Source organism: Desmodus rotundus, chromosome 4 (assembly GCF_022682495.2).
Source record: "Desmodus rotundus isolate HL8 chromosome 4, HLdesRot8A.1, whole genome shotgun sequence".
In the NCBI taxonomy this organism is placed as follows: domain Eukaryota; kingdom Metazoa; phylum Chordata; class Mammalia; order Chiroptera; family Phyllostomidae; genus Desmodus; species Desmodus rotundus.
Window position 1 is genome coordinate 114377054 of NC_071390.1, and position 24022 is coordinate 114401075.

Genomic DNA, 24022 nt, shown 5'->3' on the forward strand with positions numbered 1-24022 from the left:
AAAGAGCACAGTTTACTTAAGAACAATGATCTAAAAGCAATAAGCTGCTGCTATGGTGTAAAATACACCTCAGTGAGTCGCAGAGACAAGGCTGGTGAAATGGACAGTGCTGAGACCAGGGAGGCAGTGTCCCCCATACGAAGGCAGACGATTTATCCTCTGGGTAACGGGAAGCCCCCAAAAGGTGTAGATGGAAGAGGTACATGAGCAAATGACTTTGCAGCTGAGGGGAGGGTAGATTTGAGGAACGAAGACAAGTTAGCAACTGTACCAGGTGAAAGAAGGACAGGTGGCTGCAGGTGGTGGGGGCTGGACCCAGGAGACAGAAAGATTCCAAAAGGAGTTCAGGGAGAGAGCACCAGAAGCCTCTGGAGGCTTCCAGTGTGGGGCGTGAAGGCCAGGATAACGCCAGGTATCCGGCAGGGAGGACTAGAGCGCCGTCGTCCGTGGTGGAGAACACAGGAGGAAGAGTGGGTCCAGGACTGGTCCCAACATGTCACCGAGCACCTGGAAGTTCCACCTTCTCTGTTCACGGGCCCCGGTCAGGGAAGCAGCTCTGAGCAGTAGTGTGGGGGGGACCCAGGAGACAGTCGGACATCAGCAGTAATCAGCTCTAGTAACCACACTGGGGCTTGCGTAGGCTTGGGCAGAAGACTAAGACAAGTTGGAACAGTGGGAGCTGATGGCTCGGACAGGGAGAGAGAAGCAGAGATGCCAGGAGGGAAAGAGCCGCTCGGCTGGGAGAGGGGCCGGTGCCTGGGGCCATAACAGTGTCGGGGGCTTCTGCTCAGTCCACACAAAGCCACACAGCAAATCCCTTTTCCTTAAGGTAATTGGAAAGAATCTGTTCCTTGCAACTCAAAGAGCCAAAATCCCACGGAGGCTAAGATGATCAATTCCATTTATGCTGTGGTGAGCTCAACCAGGTGCGTGTGAAGGCAGCCAGCAGTGGGGACAAGAGCCTGAAGCCAGGGACTTGTTTTGGCCTGGGGATGCTGAGTTAAAGCCATCAGCATTTGCATGAAAGTTGGGAAAGTGGGTAAGATCACAGCAGGAATGTAGAGATACCGGAGATGCAGACTGATCTTCCACAGGCATAATCTGGCCCACAGATGTGTTCTGTGTGGCCAGCAGCAGCTGAAAACAAATGTGACTTTGAATGTCCATAGACAGTGTTGACCCAGCCAGTTCTCCACAGTCTCCACTATTCCCTATTACTCAGGCCCAGCTGGACACATTTACAGCACCTACCACCTAGCCCTCCATACTCTAAGTTGGTGACATCACGTCAAGGGCCACAAAGGCAGTCTGGAGAAGGCAACTTTTAAGGTGAGGTGGAGCTGCAGCATTGTGTTAGGTGCTGCTGGCTGCAAGAGCTGCGTAGGAAGTGAGCCCTGCTGGCCTCGATGCCCAGGGTGTGTGGGGTGTATGTGATTTCTTCCGTGGCAGCTGCTGCAGGAGTTCAGGGGAGAGTGTGAAGCCTGAGTGTGTGGTCAGGGGAGGCTCCCGGGAGGAGGTAGGACCTGTGCTATGATTCAAGCCTGGTGCTCATCAGTCACCTGGGAAATGGGTAAAACCTTAAGATGCCCACATCCTCCCCAAACTAAGTACATCCAAACCTCTAAGGGCAGAGGCCAAGTATCTTTACGTTTGTTCTTTAAAAAAAAAAACAAAAAACTTACGTAGGAATTAATGCTCATAGTTAAAAAGTTCAAATATAGAAGAGTAGAAGAGTATAGGAAAAATTTCCTTCCTGACCCACATTCCCACTCCTGCTATTAATTTCCTGTAAATGCTTTTCAGAAACTTTCTTGGCATATAAAGCATGGATGTATGTGTATGGGGTATGAGAATTCAAATTCCCTGGAAGTTTAGCTTCGACTAGATGGTTGTATACAAGCAGCTAGTTTGTTTCTTTGCCTGTTCTAGAAAGCCCCTGGCATGAACAAAAATGACCCCATTTCAGGGGCCATATGCTTGATTTTTCCTTCTGAGGTTTCCACTGAATCTCAGCTGCCTGCCCTTTCCTACCTCCCGACCCAGAAGAGAGCACAGGCCTGCTGCAGACTCCCCGGCTCTCCTGGGTTACATCTGCCTTTCCCAAGCAGACCCTTTGGGTTCCCACTGGAGATAAGAGGACAAAAAAAAGAAAATGTCCATCAGGCAGTCCTCTGGCTGTACCCAACACTGAGCAGGCACGGCTGTGTCCCAGGCCAGGACACAGCGCCGAATCCATCGGAGTCCTACTCTCGTGGTGCTGACATTCTGCGTGGGGAGAGGGGCAACACTCAATGAGAAACTTCAAAATAAACAAGAAATATAAAAATAGACAGGAGCGATAACGTGGAGCCAGTTACAGGAAGCCACCGCATTTCATTCACGCCAGAGAGCATCCCGGTCCATACACTGTTCCCTGTGCCTAGAGTGCTCCCAAAGCTCCCGTGTGTGGCCCTTGTTCTGTGATGCCTTTCCTGACCCCCACCCTGGCCTGGGAAGGCCCTCCTCCTCTGTGCACCCCGCTGCCCAGGCACCACCACCATGGCACCCACGTTGGCTGATTATCTCCAACCATCATCTCCTCTGTTAGGCTCTGAGCTCCCTGAGGGAGGCGACAGTGTCGAATTCATCTCTGCCATCCTGGGACTCAGCCCAGGGCATGCTCAGCAACAGTGAGTCAGTCTGCACATGCTTCAGTGTTTCAGGACGGCCACATGACCTGCCCAACCCCTCCCTGAAAATTTCCCACTTGCTACGCTGCACCTCAATCCCATTTCTTTCTTGGGTCCTCTTACAAAATGTGAAAAAGCCCTGACAGGTGCAGCTCAGTTGGTTGAGCATCGTCCCGCAAAGCAGAATGTTGCCAGTTTGATTCCCGGTTATGGCACATGCAGGGGCTGTGGGTTTGTTTACGTTGGGGCACATATGAGAGGCAACCAGTTGATGTTTCTCTCTTACATTGGTGTTTCTCTCCCTCCCTTTCCCTCTCTCTAAAACTAAATAAATCTGTTTAAAAAATGCAAAAAAGGATTATTTCATGGTTATTACACTTATTTTCCCACCTTGATTCTGAGTTCCTGGAGGAAAAAGACTATGTCACATACTGTATTTCTTCTGTATTTCTCATTAGCACTGAACAGTTTTCTGTAAATGTTTGTCGATTCACTATTATCTGGTAAATGTTAAACAGCTACTTGAAACGCTTATGCACGCGTGTGTGCACGCACACCCAACAGCACACACTAAGTTGATTTAAGAAGTAGGGTATTTACTCCAAAGAAAATAATTCAGCTAAACTCTCCCAGGTGTTACCATTTTTGCAGTGAAGCCTCCTAATTGCCAACAGTATCGCCTGTAAGTAGCATCCTTCAAATCAGACTGGAACGAGAACACGTCTTCTCCGAGCTCACATCCGCGGGACGCCCTGACGGGTTCCTCCAGGGATCGCCCCCTCCCCCTCAGGCTCCCTCCAGCCAGCAGACGCCCCTGTGATGACACACCTTGGACCCCCATCCTCCCTCGAGCCTTCAAACCAGAGCTAACAAGTATATTTGAAGAAGGACTTTGCATAGCAGCGGGGTGAGCACAGAATTTTACCCTGGGGTCCAGAAGTGCTCATCTGGTCCAACCCCTCACGTGGGGAAGTGGGAAATGAGTCCCAGAGAGAGAAAGAGATGGCCTCAGGACCACGGCGGTGCAGATCTGGGCATCTATTTGCCCAGGGCTCTCACGTAGAGAAACAAAGCCACTTTGATCCAATTCTACAGATTTTTACTGAGCACCGACATCAGGCCAAATGCTGGTCCTATAATAGTGGGGAAGACAGCCCCTGTTCTTGCCCCTCAGCGTCCAGCCAGGTTTGAACAGGACAAGTGGAACGTTGACTTCTCTACAAAAGCTAACTATGCCGTGCGTATCCCATAAAGTTAATGACAGCAGCCACCATCTGCTGAGCATTCACTGTGTTCCAGGCACTGGGCTACACGACTTACACATATTGTCTCACTGACTGCGTGCGTATGAGGTAAATATTTCAACCTCCCATTTCCAGATGAGGAGATGCATGAGAGGTTAGGCAACTTGCTCCTATCTAAGGGGTGGGACAAAATTTTAACTTTCCTCACCCAACCCCAGAGCCAAGTCCCACTATTAACCTTTAACACTGCAGCCAGATATGTCACCGCACAGATGGGGAAACTCGCACACGCTCTTCTCCTGCAGCTGCCTCTGCAGTCAGGGGGTCGGATTTTCATATACGATAAACTTGGACACGGAGCCAGAAACAAGGATAGGAAGAGCTGCTGAAGAAATAGAGAACAATTCTGAGCCCTTGAAGTCAGAAGACCAAGACCTAACTTCCACCTGGCCTGCCTTCCGGAAAGACAGATGGGGGGAATGACCAGGACCATCGCGGCCCCATCTGCGGGGGAGAGGGATGGAGAGAAATGAACCTGAGCCCAGGCCGAACCACATTCCAACACGAGCGCATCCGGGAGCCTTCGTTCAGCACGCAGCTCCCCTGCAGAGCTGCAAGGGGATGTAAGGGACCGAAGGTCTCAATCTTGTGGGCATCTGTGGGAATGGGCAGAAGTTCCAGCATGTCCCACTGACCCAGTGTAATTGGGGAATCAAGTCATTTACGTAAGCGAATTTTCTCCATAGCTGTGACGTGCTTCTTAAGTGCTAAAAGTTATTTTAACTATTTTATATGAAAAGGATTTGAGTGCCACAGTTCACATTGAAAACTGAATAATCATCAAAAATGGCAATCCAGAATTTGCAGTTTTAACCGAATTGGGTGGAAGGGCTCTGGAGAAGAGAGTGATGTTTCAGGGAAAGGTCTCTTCTCTGAGGGCCGACATGGACTTTGCTTCCATAGAGGTTTCGTGGCGTGGTCTCCTCAGCCAGGGCTGTGGGCAAAGATTCAAGTCCTGGATCCAACGACCACCAGCTGAGTGACCGTGGGGAAACCATATAGCCAGCCTTAGTCTGCTCCTTTTGTGAAATAAGGAAAAGGATGCCCACCTTATACAGAGATATTATAATATGTATAACGCATGCTGTCTAATAATGCATATTATATACAAAACATGTGCATAGACAGATGGGTGGAGAGACAGAGAGAGAACAGATATCACACATGAAAGTGCCTGTCACTTAGCAATCACTAAATGCCAGCTCCCTCACCCTTAGCCAGGCCACCAACTGCATCTAATCCTCTTCAGCGTCCTTCGGCTGAGATATCCTGATGTGGGATACTGCCTCCCATCAGGAAGAACAGAATGAGGGGGAGAGAGGGGTAGAGGAGCCCTGAAGACTCGATCCAATCTCCTATACGCTAAACAGGAGAATGAGGTTGTATTATTTTCAAGTTCCATGCCAAGTCTCAGACTTGCCTATTAATGAGCATACATTCTGACCCACACTTCTAACCTGTCACAGAGGGAGAAAGAGCGACGCTGCCTCTGGCCCCTTCTTTGTGCACTGTGTTGTGAGTATGAGCACAGAATGTACTGAAAACCTGCATTTAAGCTTTGATTTTTGTGTACCAATGTTTCCAAGCATTGAGCCTAGAAGCCAGTTCTAGGAATAGCTCAAGATTTCCCGAGAACATTTAGTCCAAGGCATATTTGTGAAGAAGTAATTTTTATGCAATTAGACCAGGGTACCATGAAAAGGACTGAAATGACAAACCTCTGTACACTGCAAACCAGATAGACCATACAAAGGCCAGAGCAGGACCAGAGCCTCTGAAAAGCATTTACAAAATCAATCGGACCTGGCGTTCCTCCTTTGGAAACTAGAGTCTGGCCAATACACAACGGCTCTGTTCCCTGTTTCGGCAGCACCATCTGTCCTTCCTTCTTGACACTTGGTAGGTAGCCAACTGTTTATTTAGTGAATGTCTGGGGCCTGTGCTAAGGAATCTGGGTTTTATTCCTCTTACTCTGGATTATTTTTTAAAAATAATACAGTAAAGCAAAGCCTTTAAAGCTGATAAGTCTCTTGTGCTTAGTTGCAAGGTTGACTTACTGAGCAAAACAGGTCTCGGATTTATAGACCAGAATGACCAATGAGACCTGAGCCATTACAGAAGTGTCAGCCAGGCACATCAGCAACCATGCATCTGACTAGGTGCACTCCAGAGCCTTCCACTTGCACACTGCAAAGCGATCAGGGAATGGTTCCCTTAGGAAAACCGTGCAGGCAGACGTCAGCGAAGTGCTGTTGATGAAAATGCAATGGATAAGTGTCCCGTGTCAGCCCCTGAGATGTGGACAATATCTTCAAAGCTGAGAATGAGTAAGCAGATCAAGAAAAGATCTAGGAGAGAAAGGAAAGGAATACTGGAGGAGGAAAAGGAAACACATTCCTTAGAAAGTTTACACACAACTGGAGTGGGAAGCTTGGGAGCCGGGAAGGGAGAGGAAGATCAAACACTTCCCCAAGTGTAAGAAGTCAGCAGCATATCCCCCTTGGGGCAAAACAGGGAAACCCAGATTCTGCACACAGTACGGGGTTGGACTAGATAATACAGCAGGTCCAACCCTGCTGTGTGGGATCCACGGTCCCACTTCCAAATGCATAATGTTCTGGTTCTTGCATTAGCCAAATGGACAGCGCCTCTGGGAAGTCTGGGGGATGAGCTCAGAGGTGTCACGCCTCCTGCTGTGGGTGAACCGTGTCTGAAGGAAGGTCACACAGGACCACTCTCAGCTCTGCTCACGCTACCAGTGCCATGGAGGGCACAGTGGGGAGGCGGGGAGGAGGGAGGAGGGCTTCCAACCACCAGGAATGTTGTGTTAGGAAAAACACAGCAGACTTTCAGCAGCTAAAATTAGTTCTCACGAGTGATGTATTTCATGCTGAAGCCTCGAGGGGCACGGATATCCAGTCTGGACGTGATTAACATGAGCACTAACTGCTGATTCTGAACCGGGCAGCCTTCCAATTTGACTTGTGCTTCTAGACATTGGTTTCTTGGTTGTTGGGCTCTTCCTCTCTCCCTCCCTTCCCCCAAGCTTCCTTTCTTTCTTCACTGTCTGTCATGATCTGATTGGTAAGCCATTCGGAGTCTGTGCAGACTAACGTGCATTTGGGAAATGCCTTGGTACCTCATCCTGTTGGCCTTGGCCTTCAATTGTACTTTTAACTTATGCCCTGGGTCCGTTTACTGTCTCACAATGTACTCCCGAGGACCAGAAGACAAGCCTCTAGAGCATGGCCAGGAAATCAGAAGCCAGAAAGTGGTCTCTTGTGCCACCCAGCCTGGGCTCGTGGCCCACCATGCTATCGGGCACTGAGCCATGTGCTTCTGGTCCGCCCTGGCTAAGTTCTCCCACCACCCCCATGAGTGTTTCCTGAATTGCTGGTGTGAAGCGGAACTTCCCCCCTTCCCACTTCCACATCTGCTCCTCCTAGTCACAGTCCTAGCCCAGACTAAGTGGTCTGAATTCATGACTTTGCTGCTGTACCTTCCGGTGAGCTGGCTATTCACCTGTCTGTGTACGTTTGGGGTCTTTTCACTCTCTATGTGCTACCTCCCTCCCGCCTCTGTGCCGCTGTGCTACATTCCAGATGATAAACATTTAAAAATAATAGGCCTCTTTTGATTCTTGCATTGGCTCAGGATGGCACTAGTAAATTAACAATCTGATAATTCAGAGAATTCTATTTTCCCCATCACCAGGTTTTAGATATCAAGTGTTCAAAGCTAGGTCAAATCTTTCAAGTTATATTTTTAAAATCATGTTCCGGATGGACTGGTACATCTCTTCCCAAACACGGCAAGCACACCATATCCTTAGACAACGAAGTCTTGAATGGAAGTCTTGAATGATAAGCCCTCAACCTCCCTGCACAAGAGCTTCGCAAGACAGTCCTTCAGGCCTCAGATCACGGTCACTCCTCCTGCGCAGCCTTCCTCCAATCCTGGCAGGGCTCACGGCTCTGCCCTGGGAGCTCTCCCAGCCCCTCCCTCCCACCTCAGTGACAACCAGCAAGACTGGAACGTAACTTATCTGTTTACTGACTGTTGCCTCCAGCAGACGGTAAGCGGCTCCAAGGCTGGGGAGGTAATGAACCCATCGCTGCAGCTTCATCACACTGCCTGACACACATTAGGCTCCATAAACATTAGTTAAGGGAGTGAATGTCACCCCATGCCTTCCCTCCTCCAGGCTAAGTATTCTGCAGCACTTAGCTGCTACCTGAATGACAGTTTCCAGGAGATGATGCTGAGATGAACACAGGAGAGCAGAGGGGGTGAAATGTTTCTCCATCTAGCCTGAAGCCACACCACTCAGAGCACAAAAGTGATGTAGATGAGATATTTTCCTTGCCGCTTCTCCCTCCAGGTGCCCTCTCCACCCAAGGGTCTTTGCAAAGACAGAGTCACGGCAATCGGTGGATTCCACCTTCCCTGAAGTCACTGGCAGGAAGCTGCTCCTACCATCATCTAAAATGCAGAATTTTTTAAATCTCAATTGTACACTTGTAAAATTCCCTCCATCACCACTGAGCATACCTTTGCACCCTCTTTTTGAAACCAAAGAGAATTTTATGTTTGACTATTTTCCAAGGAGTGAGAGATGAACCAGCTGTGAACAGACACCTAATAAAGTCTTTCTCTTGAAGCAGTGGAGAGAGGATCACAGGCCCACGAACAAAGCTGAAATCTGGTCAAGCAGTACTTGTGTCGGAGACTAAAGCTAAGAAAAGGCAGTTAGCCACCAACAGGGTCCACTGAGTACAGAGCATGGAGGGGAAATTAGGTAGGCACCTTTCTGAACACCGTTGGAAAGCAGCCACACTGAAGTGCTGTCAGTGAAATAAAACCAGTAAACCCAGAATTGTAACAATCCATCAATCAATGCCTGCTGAAATAAAAACGAGAGGCTAGAATAAGGAAAGAGCAGGGCGGTGGCTGGTGGATAAGGCAGGAGGAAGGAGAGGGAGGTGGAAGAACTGATCAGCATGCGGCCCCTCTGACCTGCCAACAGGAACAGCTGGGCCCCTTGACAGCAACACCTTTGGGTGAGAGGGGGGACCGGGAGCCCAGCACAGGCTTCATGAAGACAGCTGAGGCCATCCAACTCCCCTGCTCTGGTTCCTCATGCTTAAGGGAAACTTCTGGTTTTAATTTGCTTTCTCACGGAGCATTTCCTACCAGGCAGAGAACGTGTGAGGGCGATGACACGCATCTCCAATTACCTTGCGGGACACAAATCTTATTTTGATTTAGTGAATTGACACTCCAGTTTTGTTTTGTTTTTTTTTCAAATTGCTTTTGAGTCTGGCTTGTATGAATCAATTCACGGGGAGTGACTGAGCAAGATGAATAAACATCTAATTTAGTTTCTAAACTTCTAAAGCCAAAGTGCAGATCACAGGCCCACGGAGGCTTGAAGGAGGCAACGTGTCCCATTTCGCAAAGCTGTGAGTGTAACAAGATGGTTACGGCCTCCTGGCAATGCCAGTTAGTTATCCTTATCAGTGTTAACACTGCTCATGTGGATGGTAGTAACAGCCATCATAACATCCGAGGCTTGGTTATTTCACTGGGCTCGGCAATTACACCGCCTTCTCTCCGACTGAAGCTGGGTTTGTGCTCTCCTCCTGGGACTCTTTAGAAAGGCAGCTGTCAATGTGGCAGAGCAACACTGACCACCTTGGTGAAGGTCATCCTTTGTGCTAGAAAATGGACATAGCATGAAGATGAGGCATTCGTAGTTCTGCTCTTAACAAAACTAATTATTCCCTGTACACTGGCCAATCAATGTTTTTGGGACCTAGTTTTAAAAAGTGGACAATAGAGCCCTGGCCAGTGTGGCTCAGTGGGTTGGACATTGTCCCGCAGAGCAAAGGGTCCCTGGTTCGATTCCCAGTCAGGGCACATGCCTAGGTTGTGGGTTCAGGGCTTGTACAAGGGGCAACTGATCAATGTTACTTGTATTGGTGTTTGTCCCCTCTCCTTATCCCTCCCTTCCCCTCTTTCTAAAAATAAGCAAACAAGTAAATAAATATATATTTTAAAAAATTGGACAGTATAGGAGGCTAGTCAAAAAATAAAGGGATCACCATAATATTTTGCCTGAACTTTCTTCCAGCTGCAAAGGGTCAGAAAGCACAGCATGGGTGACGCTCTCACTGTCCGTGGCAAGCGCACCCCCGTCAGCCAGCCTGCCCCAACGCTCTAATGCCTGATCTCCTTAAGACCTTGCTCGGTTTCTGCATCAGTAAAAATTCCCCGCCTTTCTCCAGAGCATATCCCTGAGAGTAATTTAGGCAAGTGATTGCTAAATGATCTTCAAGTTGTGAGAAGGCAGGCAGTCCACATGCAATCACCAAATCAAGTTTGGTCAACGAAATGCCAATTGCATTTTGAGTGGAGAAATTTCTTTCCTTGGAACTTGCTGTCTTGGCTGAACCCACCCCATCAGTCTGGACACTGACATGCTCGTCAGGGCATCTAGCACATTACATGTTCAGTCCTTCCCAGCAGCTTGAGCTCTGCAGGCAGCGATGTTTTTGCAAGTCCTGATCCCCAAAGGGAGACTCCTGGCAGGATAAGGACCCAACAAATGTGCTTTAAAAAATGAGTAGCCTTCATAGGAAAAAATATTTCTCCTTCTGAATGATGGATAACACAGCAATGGAGATCAACAGAAAACCAATTTATCAAGTGTCTGCACCGGCAAAAGGAAGAATGTTTTCGTGGCATGTGGAGAGTAGAAAACGTGGTGCCGTGACCTGTCACAGCCACCTTTGCTGCAATCTCACATATCAGCGTGACAAGTCTGTCAAATGAAAATGCACTCCAAGTAACCTGCAGGGGCTAACCTCTTTTCCATTACAGGTAACATGAAGAATGAGGAGCCCTGCACGGATCCCCTTGGGATGCCTGGCTTCCCCTGGGCGTCAAGTGCTGGCCACGGCCTCCTCAGCAGCCTTGCCCATCACCTTCACATGAAGGATGGGAAGACCAGGCACACTGGGTCAGCGGGAAGTAGCAAGAGTCTGAGACTGATGTCCACAAGTTCTAATTTCTAACACTTGTTCAACCCAGAACCAGCTTTGGGCCAGGGACACCAACCCAGGCCATTGGGCTTTAACAGAGTATTTCCATCAATCCTTGACCATGCCTCGGCACCCTGTTCCAATGTCTGCACCTTTCCCTGGTCAGAACGTTCTCTTCTCTCCTCTTTGCTTATGTGAGTTTTCTCTAACCTTCTAGACATACCTGGGATGGTGCCTCCTCCTTCCTGAATGCCCCTGTCCCCAGTGGTGCTTCATCTCAGCAACTTCTGCACCGGTGCACAAGCCTCCCTGCATGTCACTTCATCTACTCATGACACTTCTTGTCCCCTGCCCCATATACTTTGTTAGTATTCTGATGAGAGACATCATGTCTTTGTCACTTTGATATCTTTAGCACCTAGCACAGTGCCCGGAATAGAAAAGATACTGAAGAAGTGCTAGTTGTTGACACCACAATGATAAATTCAAGACCGGTGGTCCTCCAAGCACAGTCATATTATGCAGCAAATTACCTCAGGATATGGCCTATCCCTCAAGGGTCCGAACACCTTGGGAGGTATGACTGAGATGTCCAAAGTCCACTCATTCTCTGCTTGAGGCTCTCAGAGCTCTGGAAGGCCCCAAGGAAAACAGAAGGCCGGGCTGACATTTTGAAGGCTGACACAGTCATGAAATCACCCCGAGACTAAGTCCTGGAGCAAAGCTGGTACTGACCAGGTAACTATCAAGGTTATACTTAAAATGGAAATAAAGAAATACAGTATTTCTTTGCTTAATACTATACGTGAATGCAGTCAAATGTTGCACTGTGGACTGTAGTGATAGGATTTGGATGTAGTACTGTTCAAATCATACCCAGATCCACATGCCAGTATCTTTACCCTGGACCTCTGACCTCCGCACGTGCATACACCACGCCACGGACATCTCAGAGGGCTCTCAAGTTTAGCACGCCCAAAATGAAATTCTTGATCTCACCTACCCCCCTAAACCTGTTCCTCCACCACCCCTATCCTTTTATCTTAGCCATTTACAAAGGCTGCCCAGTTGAATGTATGCCATAAGAAGACCATTTTCTTCTCAGGCCATGAGACTTACGGGTGTGTGTGGGGGTTGGGGATGGTATTCCCAGCATTCCCTCAGGATGCCACATAGAGTCAGACCCTCTCTGATCACAGTCCCCTGCCGATCACGGTTTTTCACTGTGTGGGTTCTGTCTGCTAGGAAATGTTCTCCTTCTTGTGGGCAATGGGGAAGAAAAATTATTTTTCTATCATTTACAGAAACTAATTAATCTAAATCCACTCTAAAAGTATATGTTGGAAAAAGAAATTGTAACTTAAAAATAACTTTACAGTGGATTTAAGCAAAATAAAATATAACAATAAAAACCAAAATCGATTATCCTGAAATAACTTCAACAGTCCTATGACCTAGGGCTGCATTTCCTGGATGGTGGCGATTAGTCAGTCATCTGAGAAGAAAGGAGGAGTCCGAAGGTTACATTTGGGTTTTCATCACATTTTTTCCCTCATTGTGGCACATGAGAAGATGCTCCACATCATGAGCCACGGTAGAAACGCAAACAAACCCACAATGAGAGGACGCTTCACACCTATGAGGATGGCTGCTCTCAGAAAGTGGAAAGGCACAAGTGCTGGCAAGGCCGTGGAGAAACCGGAGCCCTTGTGCACTGCCGTTGGGAATGCAAAATGGTGCGGCTGCCATGGGAAGCCGAAGGGACGATCCTCAGAAAGCTAAACAGAGAATCCCATCTGATCTGGCACTCCCACTTCCGGGCGTACAGCCCAAAGTGCCGAGGGCAGGACTCGCACAGACATCCGTGCAGCGGCCAAGAAGTGGAAACCAAGTGTCCAGTGATGGGTAAACGGATAAATGAGATGTGGTATACACACAAGATGGAATATTATTCAGCTTCAAAAAAACAAAAGAAAATTCTGACACAGGCTGCAGCACGGATGAACATTAAGGACATGACGCTAGGTAAAACAAGCCTGTCACAGAAGGACAGACACCGCGTGATTTCACTTACACGAGGAACTAGAGTCGTGCAATACACAGACAGAAAGCAGAATGGTTGTTGCCAGGGGCTGGGGGAGGGGGGGTGGGGAGGGAGCGTTTAGTGGGGCCACAGTTTCCATCTGGGAAGACAAAAAGGTTCTGGAGGTGGGCAGTGGTGACGGTCACACACAGCGTGAGTGTGCTCAACACTACTGAGCTGTATTCTTACAATTGGTTAAAATAGTAAATAGCGTTATGTCTATTTTGCCACAATGTTAAAAAAGGTAAAAAAGAAGCCAAGGTGGCAAGCCATACTCACAAGATGTAGGCGATCACCCCGATGGACCAGCAGTCAACGGCTTTGCTGTAAGGTTTCTGGGCCAGGACCTCGGGAGCTGTGAAATGACAAAGCAGAGACACAAGCCTGACAATTCAAACGTCTGATACATAAGGCATTCTTCAGGTTTGTTTTTTCTTCTTCAGTCAGCTACTTGGGCTGAACTATCTGGGATTCTAAAAACTGAGTAGAGATACAGGGTCCACCAGAAGTAAGGCCTGCCTGAGTGTGGCTGGTGGGGGGCGTGAATGTTCCGCACAAGGTGGGCAGCAGTTTGCACATTTCACCTAATGTGTCATACAGTGTCCGTGAGTGTGACATTGTTATGTTACGGAATTCCATGCTTACAACTTTGTAATAGAAGGTTTTGTAATCAAAAAGAGGTGTTATTTGTGCTGGACCCTGTGTATGATCTGTTTTGTTTTTGGCTTTTCTAACAAGGAAAGAATGACAGCATGTGCATGCCTGTGCATGTGTGTGTAACTCGAGATTATCCATCAAATGCAATCAATCAGTCAAACACAATCAATATCTCAATCAACGAATACTTAATAGGTGACTATTTTACGTCAGTATTGTGCTAAGCATTATCGTTCAGACCAAACCGAGTCAGAGAACGGTATATTCTGTTTGGGGCCTGGGGCATGACTTCCCTCAAATCAATTCAATTCAAGGAGGCATCTCTGGTCCCCTGTAGTGCCTTTCGAGGTGCTGTGGGGATACCAACGGGAAGCCCCTCCCTCTGCCTCTATGCTGCTTACAATGCAGTCGAGGTTCGACCCACAATCTGGCCTTCGGGAATTCTGCGTTAGGCCTGCTGTTGGTGCATCTCTAAGATTTGGGCGGGTTATCGCCAGTGCTGTCATTTCATTTTCTCATCCGTGAAATGGGAAAGATGGTACGTCATCTCGCTTCCTGGGCTCTAAGCCCCTGTTCACCAAGAGTCATCCATCCCAGGAACTGGACTTATTTTGTACTATTCCCACACTTCCTAGTCCTGTTCCCATGGTGACGGTCCAGCATTGCACACCGACTCAGTGTCTAGCACCCAGCAGTGTCTGCCATACATATGTGTGCAAAGAGTAAATAAATACAGGACAGTAAATGTTCTTCACCAACAAATCTCCTTTTTACCCAAATACATCCAATTGAGGTGTCTTTAGTATAGACTTTTCAAAAAATTAAGAGGTTAGAGAAACCAAAAATAGCTACTGCTTACAAGGTATTCATCGTAGGCTGAGCTGTGTGTTCTCTGGGTTTGGGGTGCACTACCCCACTTACCCCCACTGTCCTTGGGGGGAAGAGCTAAATTATCCTTATCATCATTATTCCCAAGTTACAGGTGAGGGCAGAAGGGGACTGAGAAGTCCATGACTTGCCCCAAGCACCCAGCAGGAAAATGGGCAGCATATCAGCTTTCTCCCAGAGGGACCTAACCTGAATGAAGTGCCTGCCCCGGTCTGGGCCCCGTGCTAGCCCTGCATGAGCATTTTCCACTGCAATCCGGTCAACAACTCTGACAATTACACTTATCTGCACCAGACAGAGGCGGGGGAAAGGAGAGCCTTGGAGAAGTTTATTTGCCGACGTTACACGGTAGCTATGAACCAGTCAGTCGCATGCTAGCCCTGGCTCTTCCTGCTGGAATGCACTGTCGTTAAGGGCAGAGTTTCTTCAGTCTGTAGGAGAAGTCCCTGTGCAGAAAAACTAACGGCAAAATCCCCTCTTTCATTCTGCTGAAGATGAGTCTTCCTGAGCAAGAACAGGGACGAATCGTATATAGGCTATTGTGGAGTGTTCCCAGTTATGAGTGCAAGAAACACAATCCACAGGTAATCCCAAATCTCATTTTAGGTTTCAGCCCCAATTCCTCCAGACTTCTGATCAGACTATTTTTTTTAATAAGAGCAAAATAAATAAATGTGTGCATTCTTTCCTCGCAATGTTCACCCTGAATGCAGTAGCAAAAGGAGAGACGGAACTATAAAGGGAACTCGCAAGCTGGAGAAGTGGCCCTTAGATAATTGGGAGCTGGCTGCACCAATACTTCCTTTTCGCCATAACTGTTAAGAGCATATTTCTCAGACGCTTCTGTTATGGCAACTGACAAGAGGGAGCTGTTTACCACAGTAAATGTCTTGCTGTTTTAGGAGGTACGCTCTCTCTGAGCTGATGTTCTAGTCTGAGTGGCCACATAGGCACAAATGGTGGGAGGTGACGCATCTCTTTGTGGACTGATAAAAAGTTCAAAAGAGTCAGAGAAGGCTCACAGAGCAATGTCTGACCCGCCTTCACCTCCTGGCAGAGCTGACGGCAGATATGAACTCACAGCCATGCTGGAGGGCAGAGGCTCTGGCCTCTGCATCCCGGTGTCTGCAGGGCTCCGTACGAAGAGGGAGTGCAGCCTGGCCCAGACACTCCACAGAAGCAGATGTCGAAGAGCCCAGAGGCACAGGGAACTCTGCACAGGGCTTAACACACAAACCTGTGCCATGCACCAGGTGCCACAGGCAGCAGACACATGGAAAGAACACAGAGAAGGAAGCTGTCAGCACCCCTGACAGCTGACTCCAGAGTTATGAGCAAAGATCAGCCTGTCCCCTGAGCCACGCTGTGCAGAGGAGAAAAGAGACATGGCCCCTGCAAACCCGGCCCGCTCAGTGGGGGAGCTAATACTCTGTGTTCTCCGAGTGCTCCATCTTCCCAGCCCCCAGCTCTGGGGGTGCAGGAGGGACGGTTCTTTAAAGGAACCTCCTCCTCCTCTTCCTCATTGTCTTCATCTGTTAGAAAGAGGAAAGTGCTAGCCACCATACTGGCCACCATCTTTTGCTCAGAAACCAAAAGAATAAAGACATGGTTTCCTTCCAGAAGCCCGCACACCCAGGGGGCACACTTCAAGCATTTCCCCTTCACTGTGGCAAACTCACCATCTCAGAGAACCGTGCAAGACCCTGCACGGGCCTGAGAATCAAGTAGCTGGTTTTTATGTAACTTGGCGCTTGAACGTCACTTGAGATGTCAAGATACTTTAAGCCACAGATGACACTTAGATAATTTTCATAATATGAAATTTTCTTTAAAGGGTAAGTGTATAGCATGAAGTATGTGGATTTAAAAAAGAAGGCTCCTGGATCTTTCTCAGATGCCTCTATTACGGCAAGTGATGAAAGGGGCGGCTGACAAAACGACGCCAGGCTCGGTACAGGGGTGTGAGGGAAACTCCTGATTGGCAAGCACCCGGGCCACGTACTGGGGATGGAAGTCTGCGTGCGTGTGCCAAACATTTCTTGTTATCTTCCTGTTGTGTAGTATCTGGGTTATTTCAACAACAGAATATCAACATTTTAAGACTAATTTGAGGCAGGCGCTCCATTTGCTGTCTGGTGAGGTTCTTCACTGCACTGGAAATGCAGAGGGTGAAGCAGGAAGTATAACAGAATGCCAAGAAAGACAAAGCCAATTGATTCGGAAATAATATTCTCACCAACTTAAAATGTTTTACAAATTGCATAATAGCACACACACTAATGGTTTTAACTCTAATTTCACTTGTGATTCCTGGAACCAAATGTTCTTTGGGACATTGTTTGAATAAGCCTACCTACGTCACTTTGAAGAGCTACTTTTCATCTCAAAGAAATTCTTGAAAAAAATAAATTCTCAGGAACATTCAAAACTGTTCTGACAATCTGATACGGTGACCAAATCGAAATGAACCCCTGAGGTCGGCTGGGCCATTTTCTCTCCTGCTCTGTGTTCTATAGTTGGTTCCACCATTTCCCCCCGGAAAGTTTAATGCACCGGGGCTTTGGCCCACCACTACCACTTTCTCGATCCACTTCCACAGCACGTAGTACAGGGAGAGCCCACTTCTCATTCTGATCTTTTTAGAAACCACTTTCTACTTTGAGAACCAGCCAAACTCCCCTGTATTACGTTCTCCATCTTACACCACTGGCGAGAATTCTGCTGCAATTCTCCGAAGTCCTAGCATCCAATTTACAAATGTTGAGGAGACAAATAGGCTTCCAGGGCGAGAAGGCCCAGAGCACAGTCCATCTGGAGCCTTGGAGCGTGGTAAGCGCCCTCTGAGCCACGCCGCAGTTCCCTCTCCACCCCAACACTGCCTGCAGGTGCCGAGGAACTTCTTAATCAAGGAGAAATCATTTTCTCTTCTAATTGTACCCAGCACAATTCCTGTGTAGTGGGAGGTTGGCAATGACTCTCACCACCCCCACACCTTCTAATAGAAGGAGACTTTGAGTTGAAATAACTTAACTGGAGCTATTGACAAAGAGAATAGTCATTAAAAGGCAGTGTGGCTGGTTCGTGAAGCCATCAGCCCCCAGGCAGAGTGGGAAAGGACTTAGTCTCCTGGTAAATCCACGACAAAAGGAAAAGACTGCACTGCAGAGGGCACACACACAGTCCTCGAGTGCACTTCAAGGCACAGCCCCCAGGGGCTCTCAGTGGTCATCAGTGGCAGTTGAGAAACCCACCCACCTGGAGGTGTTGACAGGGACACATGCACGATAGGTAGCAGGTCCAACCTTCTGACTGTCCCTTAGCCTTGGCCAAAGCCAGCCTTTTAGAGATGGAGAAAATAGGGCTGGGGTGGAGCAGCTCCCCCTGGGTGACATGTGCTGGGCATGCACGACAGGTGGGTCCCTAGGTCCACTCAGCAAAGCCCTATAACACACCAGCCTTCCTGTGCGCTCCTACTATGCTTCACGCATCCACTCACTGCTGTGCGCTCCTACTATGCTTCATGCATCCACTCACTGCTGTGCGAGTCTCGTCAAAATCAGGCTTTAGCACATTCTGGCTGTTCCACAAATGGTTACAACTGAACCCGGCCTGTTCTACACCCACTATTTCTATAAGGAAACATTCCCAAATGCCACACTGGTGATTTACAAATAAACATAGCTGTCCCAAGTATTTTTGGTGAGTAGGTACTGGAATAAAAAGAATACAGTAAGACAGAGAGGAGGACAGATGAGCTTTGGAATTTAATTGCCAATTGGGAAGTACGTGTATGAGGTACAAGATTAATCACTAAATACCTGTCCTTAAGCAAATGACTTCTGACATGAATTTTGGGGGTTAAAGAGGCAGGATTATCCCTAGTTCTCTGTGTATAGATGTGTTTGTCATTTATGCTACTCTCCTTTTAAAACCTTCAAGAGATTTCAGAATTTCTAGTTTTAAGGTTAAAGGGCAGAAAAGATATTCTGTTAAATGATCTCTCAGCTCCTTCCCACTAATTCAGATTTGTTAGCTATTCCTGATGGAAACAGCATCCCATCAGCTTTTCTCGTTGGTACCAGTCAATGTAAGTCGATGTCCACAGAAACCACGCAGCCTCAGAAGAGCATCCCGCAAGCTACTGAAAATACCCATGGACAGATGTGGTCCTCCTCGGCCCCAGGCTTAACTCACACTCTTTATTGAAACAGCAGGTTTAAAATTTAAAATAGCTGAATTTACTGCTCTACGACTCACTACCAACCCATGGTGGAAAATTCCACTCGGTAGGAAATGTCTTCTATAAACCAAGTTGTATTATATTGATTTAGAGAAAGGATTCCTGGTAAAAGGAAGGACTCCAGAAATTTCAAAAAGAAAATAAAAATTTCAGAAACCTTTCATCTTGTTTTTCAAAACAATTAAAATGCCCATTTTCCTTACTGAAAGAGAGGAAAAGGCTTAACCACGTGGGATGGGAGAGGGGAAGACTGGCTGTCGGTGGGCGGGGGTGGGGCCACGGCGGTCACTCCTCAGGCTCTGAGACAGCAGAAAAAGAAATCCCCCGTTTCTCACGCTATCGAGGTGTGCTGAAGAGCAGTTTCTGCTGAGAGAGACGAGGAAATTGGGATCTCACCCCATCCCAAGCTCACAAGCTCATGGTTCAGGGCAATTTGTTCTCCTCTATGGATGTTTGAGTACCACTCCTCAGCACTTCAAATATAAGCACGTCCAGTGGACAAAGGACAGGGACACAATTAGGAGGGGACAGCCCAAGGTGGGGGGAGCAGCCTCTGAGGCAGAAAGGGAAAGCCACTAGTCTAGAGCAATGGCACCGAGGCCGTGTTTCTCCCTGTTCGCAGTCGTTCAGTGGGCTGGGTCCCGCCTCAGGCACTGGGAGCACGGGGTGAGGGAGGCAGCCCTGCCCTGCACTCCTGTTCTGGGCACTGCGTGTAGGCGCCAGCCACAGCTGCCTTCCAAGGACAATGACCGGATCGTGGCAGGTGGGAGAGGCATTACTGATTTTCAAGTTTAATTCACTCTAAATAAAACTCTGAAAATACTAAACTTGTCTACATCAAGTTCTGAAGGTATCAGGGAAAGAATTTATTACCTGTAAGGGTCAACTCATGGAGATGCTGCAAATAGAGACAATGGGAAAGTTACGGATCAAGGGAACACGTCGCTGTGGCTGGTGGTGCTGTAAGAATACGCCTCACGTTGTATTCTAAGAATAAAGTAACAGGTGTAAAGACGGAGCAGCAGGGGAGGTACAAAGGATCATTGTAGCATTACACGAGCGGCAGAGATGTGAAATGGTTGTCTGGATTTAGGTTAGCTTAAAACAACTTCAGTTGTCTGGATTTAAGAAGTTTTAAGTAGCCAGGCACACTGACGTTTCAGTGAAGGAAACCTAAAATCCTCCACTTACTATGTGTGTGAATTTGGTCAACTCATTTCATCTCTCTAACCTCCATCTTCTGTAAAATGGAAACATTAACAGAGCCCGACTTTTAGCACTGTTATGCAGCTCACAGGAAATAATAAGCACACACCAAGTTACAAATATAATTAGTGGTAGTTATGATGTTAGGAAGAAAAGTTGGTGAAACCACAAGAGCAAAAGCAGAACTCAGGTCTTATTATTTTCTAGAAATAAGAATGGACAGATCCTTGGTATCATTTGGTATTTTCCATTGATTCTAGCTTAACCTAATGGAAATGATTCATAAATGGAGAGTGTCACCCTTTTGATTAAATCCTTTGGAAGTCAGGGTTGAGCTGGGCCCACGTGTGGTGGGAGGGCACAGCAGGAGACCTTGAGTCTTAGAGTTGGCAGGAGCCTTAAAACCCCCTAGACAAGCCTCCCACCCGTCCGGTCCCTTTGTTCGTTTAGGTATTAATCCTCTTGCTCACTTGATCGCCCACCCATTTACACAGTCTGCACCCTATCCGGGCACCCATCTGGACACGGCAACCCAGGGGTTCCTGTTCATCACTGCTGACAGAAAATGCCACGAAGCAGGAACAATTTGTCCTGATATTAGGGATTCCTGTGATGGCTGAGGAACTCGGGCTTACCCCGGCACCTTGGCGGGTCTGCATTTATGGAGGGAAGACAGAGACTGCATTCCTGCGGCACTCTCTCTCCTGGGGCCCCCGACACCCCACCCCACCCTCTCTTACCCTCAGGCCAGGTGGCATCAAGATTACCCTCTCCACCACCCGGGTTCCCTCCCATCCTTTAAGTAGCTACAAGGACGCAATGCCCAGCTCTGAACAGTCTTGTTTTTATTGGCCCCAGCTATTCTTTATTAAAGGGAGGTTAGAAAAAATTGTTCCAGAAGACTATTTATAAAAATGGGCATATTCCCCTTTTCCCCTAAGTCTTTGGAGTGTGTAAAATGCCTGCCACCTCCCCTACCTGCTGAGATAGAGGTGACCAGACATTAAGATGAACAGCAGCTCTACCTGTCTTTGAATGAGCTTCTGTCTTGAAGATGGGTTACAGTGTCCACCTGCCGTGCACCCTATGGCGTCAGCAGGAACGGGCTGGCACACAGGCAACCTGCTGGCACACGGCCTGGTCTAAGGTTCATCTGTTTCTCTAGCTGACCAGCCTCACCTCCCTGACATGGCTAAGGACAAAGACGTTTGACTTGAACTTCATGTATGCCACAGTGGGGAGGAAAAGAGCCTAAGAGATGAAAGTCAGTCACAGCCAGAGGTAGGGATGTTTTAATGTCATGGCTTTTCCCACGTGGCTAATGAAAGGAGATCACAGAACTTGGGGGTTGGGGGGGCTGGATTTCAGTTCTCCTCTGCCAGACAGACTGGGCAGTGTGATGTGTGGTCCTTCCGGGAAGGAGCCTGACAGAGGAGCAGGCGGCCCAATGGGAGCCCTGAACTCTATGACGGTGCTTTAGAAACGGTGAGATTGTACACTGATGTACAGTGGCACCATCTCTGTCACCTCACACCTAGCACTGACTCAGAGGACAGACAGAATGAGAGCCTGGCGCTGTGCCAGTATTTTGGAGAACTCATCGTCCTTCTGTGCGTCAGTGTCCCATGTTGCAAGGCACCTGCACTCTGTGCTGGAGTTAGGCCTCTGTGGGAGAGAACTCGGGCCACCAAAGAGCTGTGTGTGACCCTTCATTTTAAGGAATGCCACTCCGGATATGCATCCAGGGCTAGACACTTGGATCCTAGACAATCTTCCTGTCCCTGAGGAACTTCCACAGGTGGGGAGAAAGAACGCAGTTCTACCTGGTCATGGCCTGTTCAGAGAAGGTAAATAAAATTCTTAAGATCGAGGAAAATAAAAGGTAGGCATACGTTTTAGAGGAGCACTGGGCCTCAGCGAGAACCGCACAATAGCAGGGAGGCAATACTGAATGTGCTTCGTCAGATCTGCTTCCTGTCAATACTAGAGTTCCCAGCAGCAGTGTTATTAAAAGAAAAAAAAACACACAGATGAATGAGGGGCTTTGCTGTGAGCACCCTAAAAAGGCACAGTTTCACTCAGCTTCAGGGAACTATAATCAGATTATTGGCAAACAAAACTACAGCTGAAACACAGGATTGTTCCTTGCCTGTGGTTTGTGTTAAGAGGAGCAGAAGTTTGTTGGGACAGCTCCATTCTCTTTCCTATCCTTTCCTTAGCGTTGTAACGTTCTAAAAATGCATTGCAGAAGAGCACTCGCTCGGATTTTCCTAGTAGCCGCTTGAAGTTTACCATAGGCACGGAAAGTCCCCACTAAAGCACCACCCCGGTTTGTGATGACTGCTCTGACCTGAGCCGGATTCCTATCCAAATGCTCCCGAAGCCCAAATGTGGCTGGAGGGTGGGGCAGTGAGGTGAAGGATGGGAAGGGAGTGGAAAAAGGGAGGGCGCCCGGTGTTTCAGATGTAGGAGAGCTGGAATTCAGTGGGATGAGGAAAGAGAATGTTCTGAGTAAGGCATTTCAGAGCACTGCGATAACAAATCCCCCTGAGAGGCGTCCGTCCAGGAGAGGTTTTCCCAGGACCGAGCCTCCACCCTGGCCGCTGTGACTGCCCTGGGAGGGCTGCTTGGCCCTAGAGCCCAGCCTGTCTTCGGAAATCTGGTAAGAAGCTGCACTTCAAAACTAAGAAGAAAGGTAGAGTCATTCCAATGTTTTGAGGTTTAATCACTACAGAAAAAAAAAAGAGTAAGTTACCAAGAATACTGACTTCTCTCTGCATCATAACAAAATGAAAGCAGTTTAGAAACTGTCAAACTCCATCCCAATATCAAAGATTTCGAGAGGAGCACTAAGAAGTTCTAGAAGGGTGAGAAATGTTTTAAACATGATGGGCATGAGGTAGTGGGGCCGGACAGTGGAGTGGGGACCCCTCTAAGGCAGGGCTGGGTGAACTCTGCCACGCGTGATGGTGCGCTCTTGTCCCCACCCCTGCTCACTGTGTCCAGGGTAATAAAAGGAGGGGGCTCTACCCACCCCCCCACTGAGGGAGCCCTGTCCTCTCTAACCCATGGGGTCTGGTAACAGCACCTGCTGTGGTGAAATGCGCCTGGCTGGCTGTCACTGAGCAGCTGCTGAGAGAGAAGGAAAGAAAACTCTTGTCAGAGTCCTCTGCCCACTTGTTTGTGCCCTTATGCCAATTTATCAGTTATATACAATCCTGTTTCAATGCTAACACCCTCGAGAGTGAGAACAATGATGTAATGCTTACAGTCGGGCACTAAAAATGACGTCGAAGTGAACAAATAACAGTCAAGCTGTGTGAGGGAAAACAGCCACACAGACGACTTAGGAACGAAGGGGTCGGGAATAGGAATCATGAAAAACGGTGACAGAAACGGCCTTGACTGAGGCTGTTCAAGAGGATGGACATGGGGAATGTCAGTCAATTTAACCCAATGGTTCTTGTCTGTTCTGAGTAAAGACAGGAAAAATGACAGGCAATATCCTTGACACCGGGACATTTACATACTTAAAGGAATCTAAGTCACATGGCTATAGAAACACCTAATGATAGAAGCAGGAAAAAGCACGGAGGCCAATTAGTCCAGCCCACATATTTTACATACGAAAAGATGAGAACCCAGGAGTTTAGGTGAAGGGCCTAGGCCTCCCTCCTATCAACCAGTGGCAGAAATACTTGCATTCAAGTCCCACTGCTATGAATGCCACCAACTGCAGGCTGGGGGACTTTGAGAACAGAGGTCCTCATGCCAGCACTGCACTGCCCGGAACCACTGGTGTCCAAGCTTTCATCATAACCTCAGGTCCCACGGCAAGCTCTAAAACTGCAATGACCTCATGAATTCAGAGCATTCCCCTAACTGCAAAAAAAAAAAAAAAATGCTGAGAACATTGACCTCCTGTTCTCCAT

The 24022-nt window shown here is 48.1% G+C and overlaps 1 protein-coding gene across 5 annotated transcripts in view; it reads right to left on the bottom strand.

Moving 5' to 3' along the window:
- Positions 1 to 24022, bottom strand: part of CAMK1D (calcium/calmodulin dependent protein kinase ID) — a 456788-nt gene that overhangs the window by 22285 nt on the left and 410481 nt on the right. For all 5 annotated transcript variants that reach the window (XM_053922113.2, XM_045186220.2, XM_024580282.3 and 2 more), the window contains exon 6: positions 13379 to 13454. In XM_053922113.2, the coding sequence (XP_053778088.1) occupies positions 13379 to 13454 (76 nt within the window). The remainder of the gene's footprint in view (positions 1 to 13378; positions 13455 to 24022) is intronic.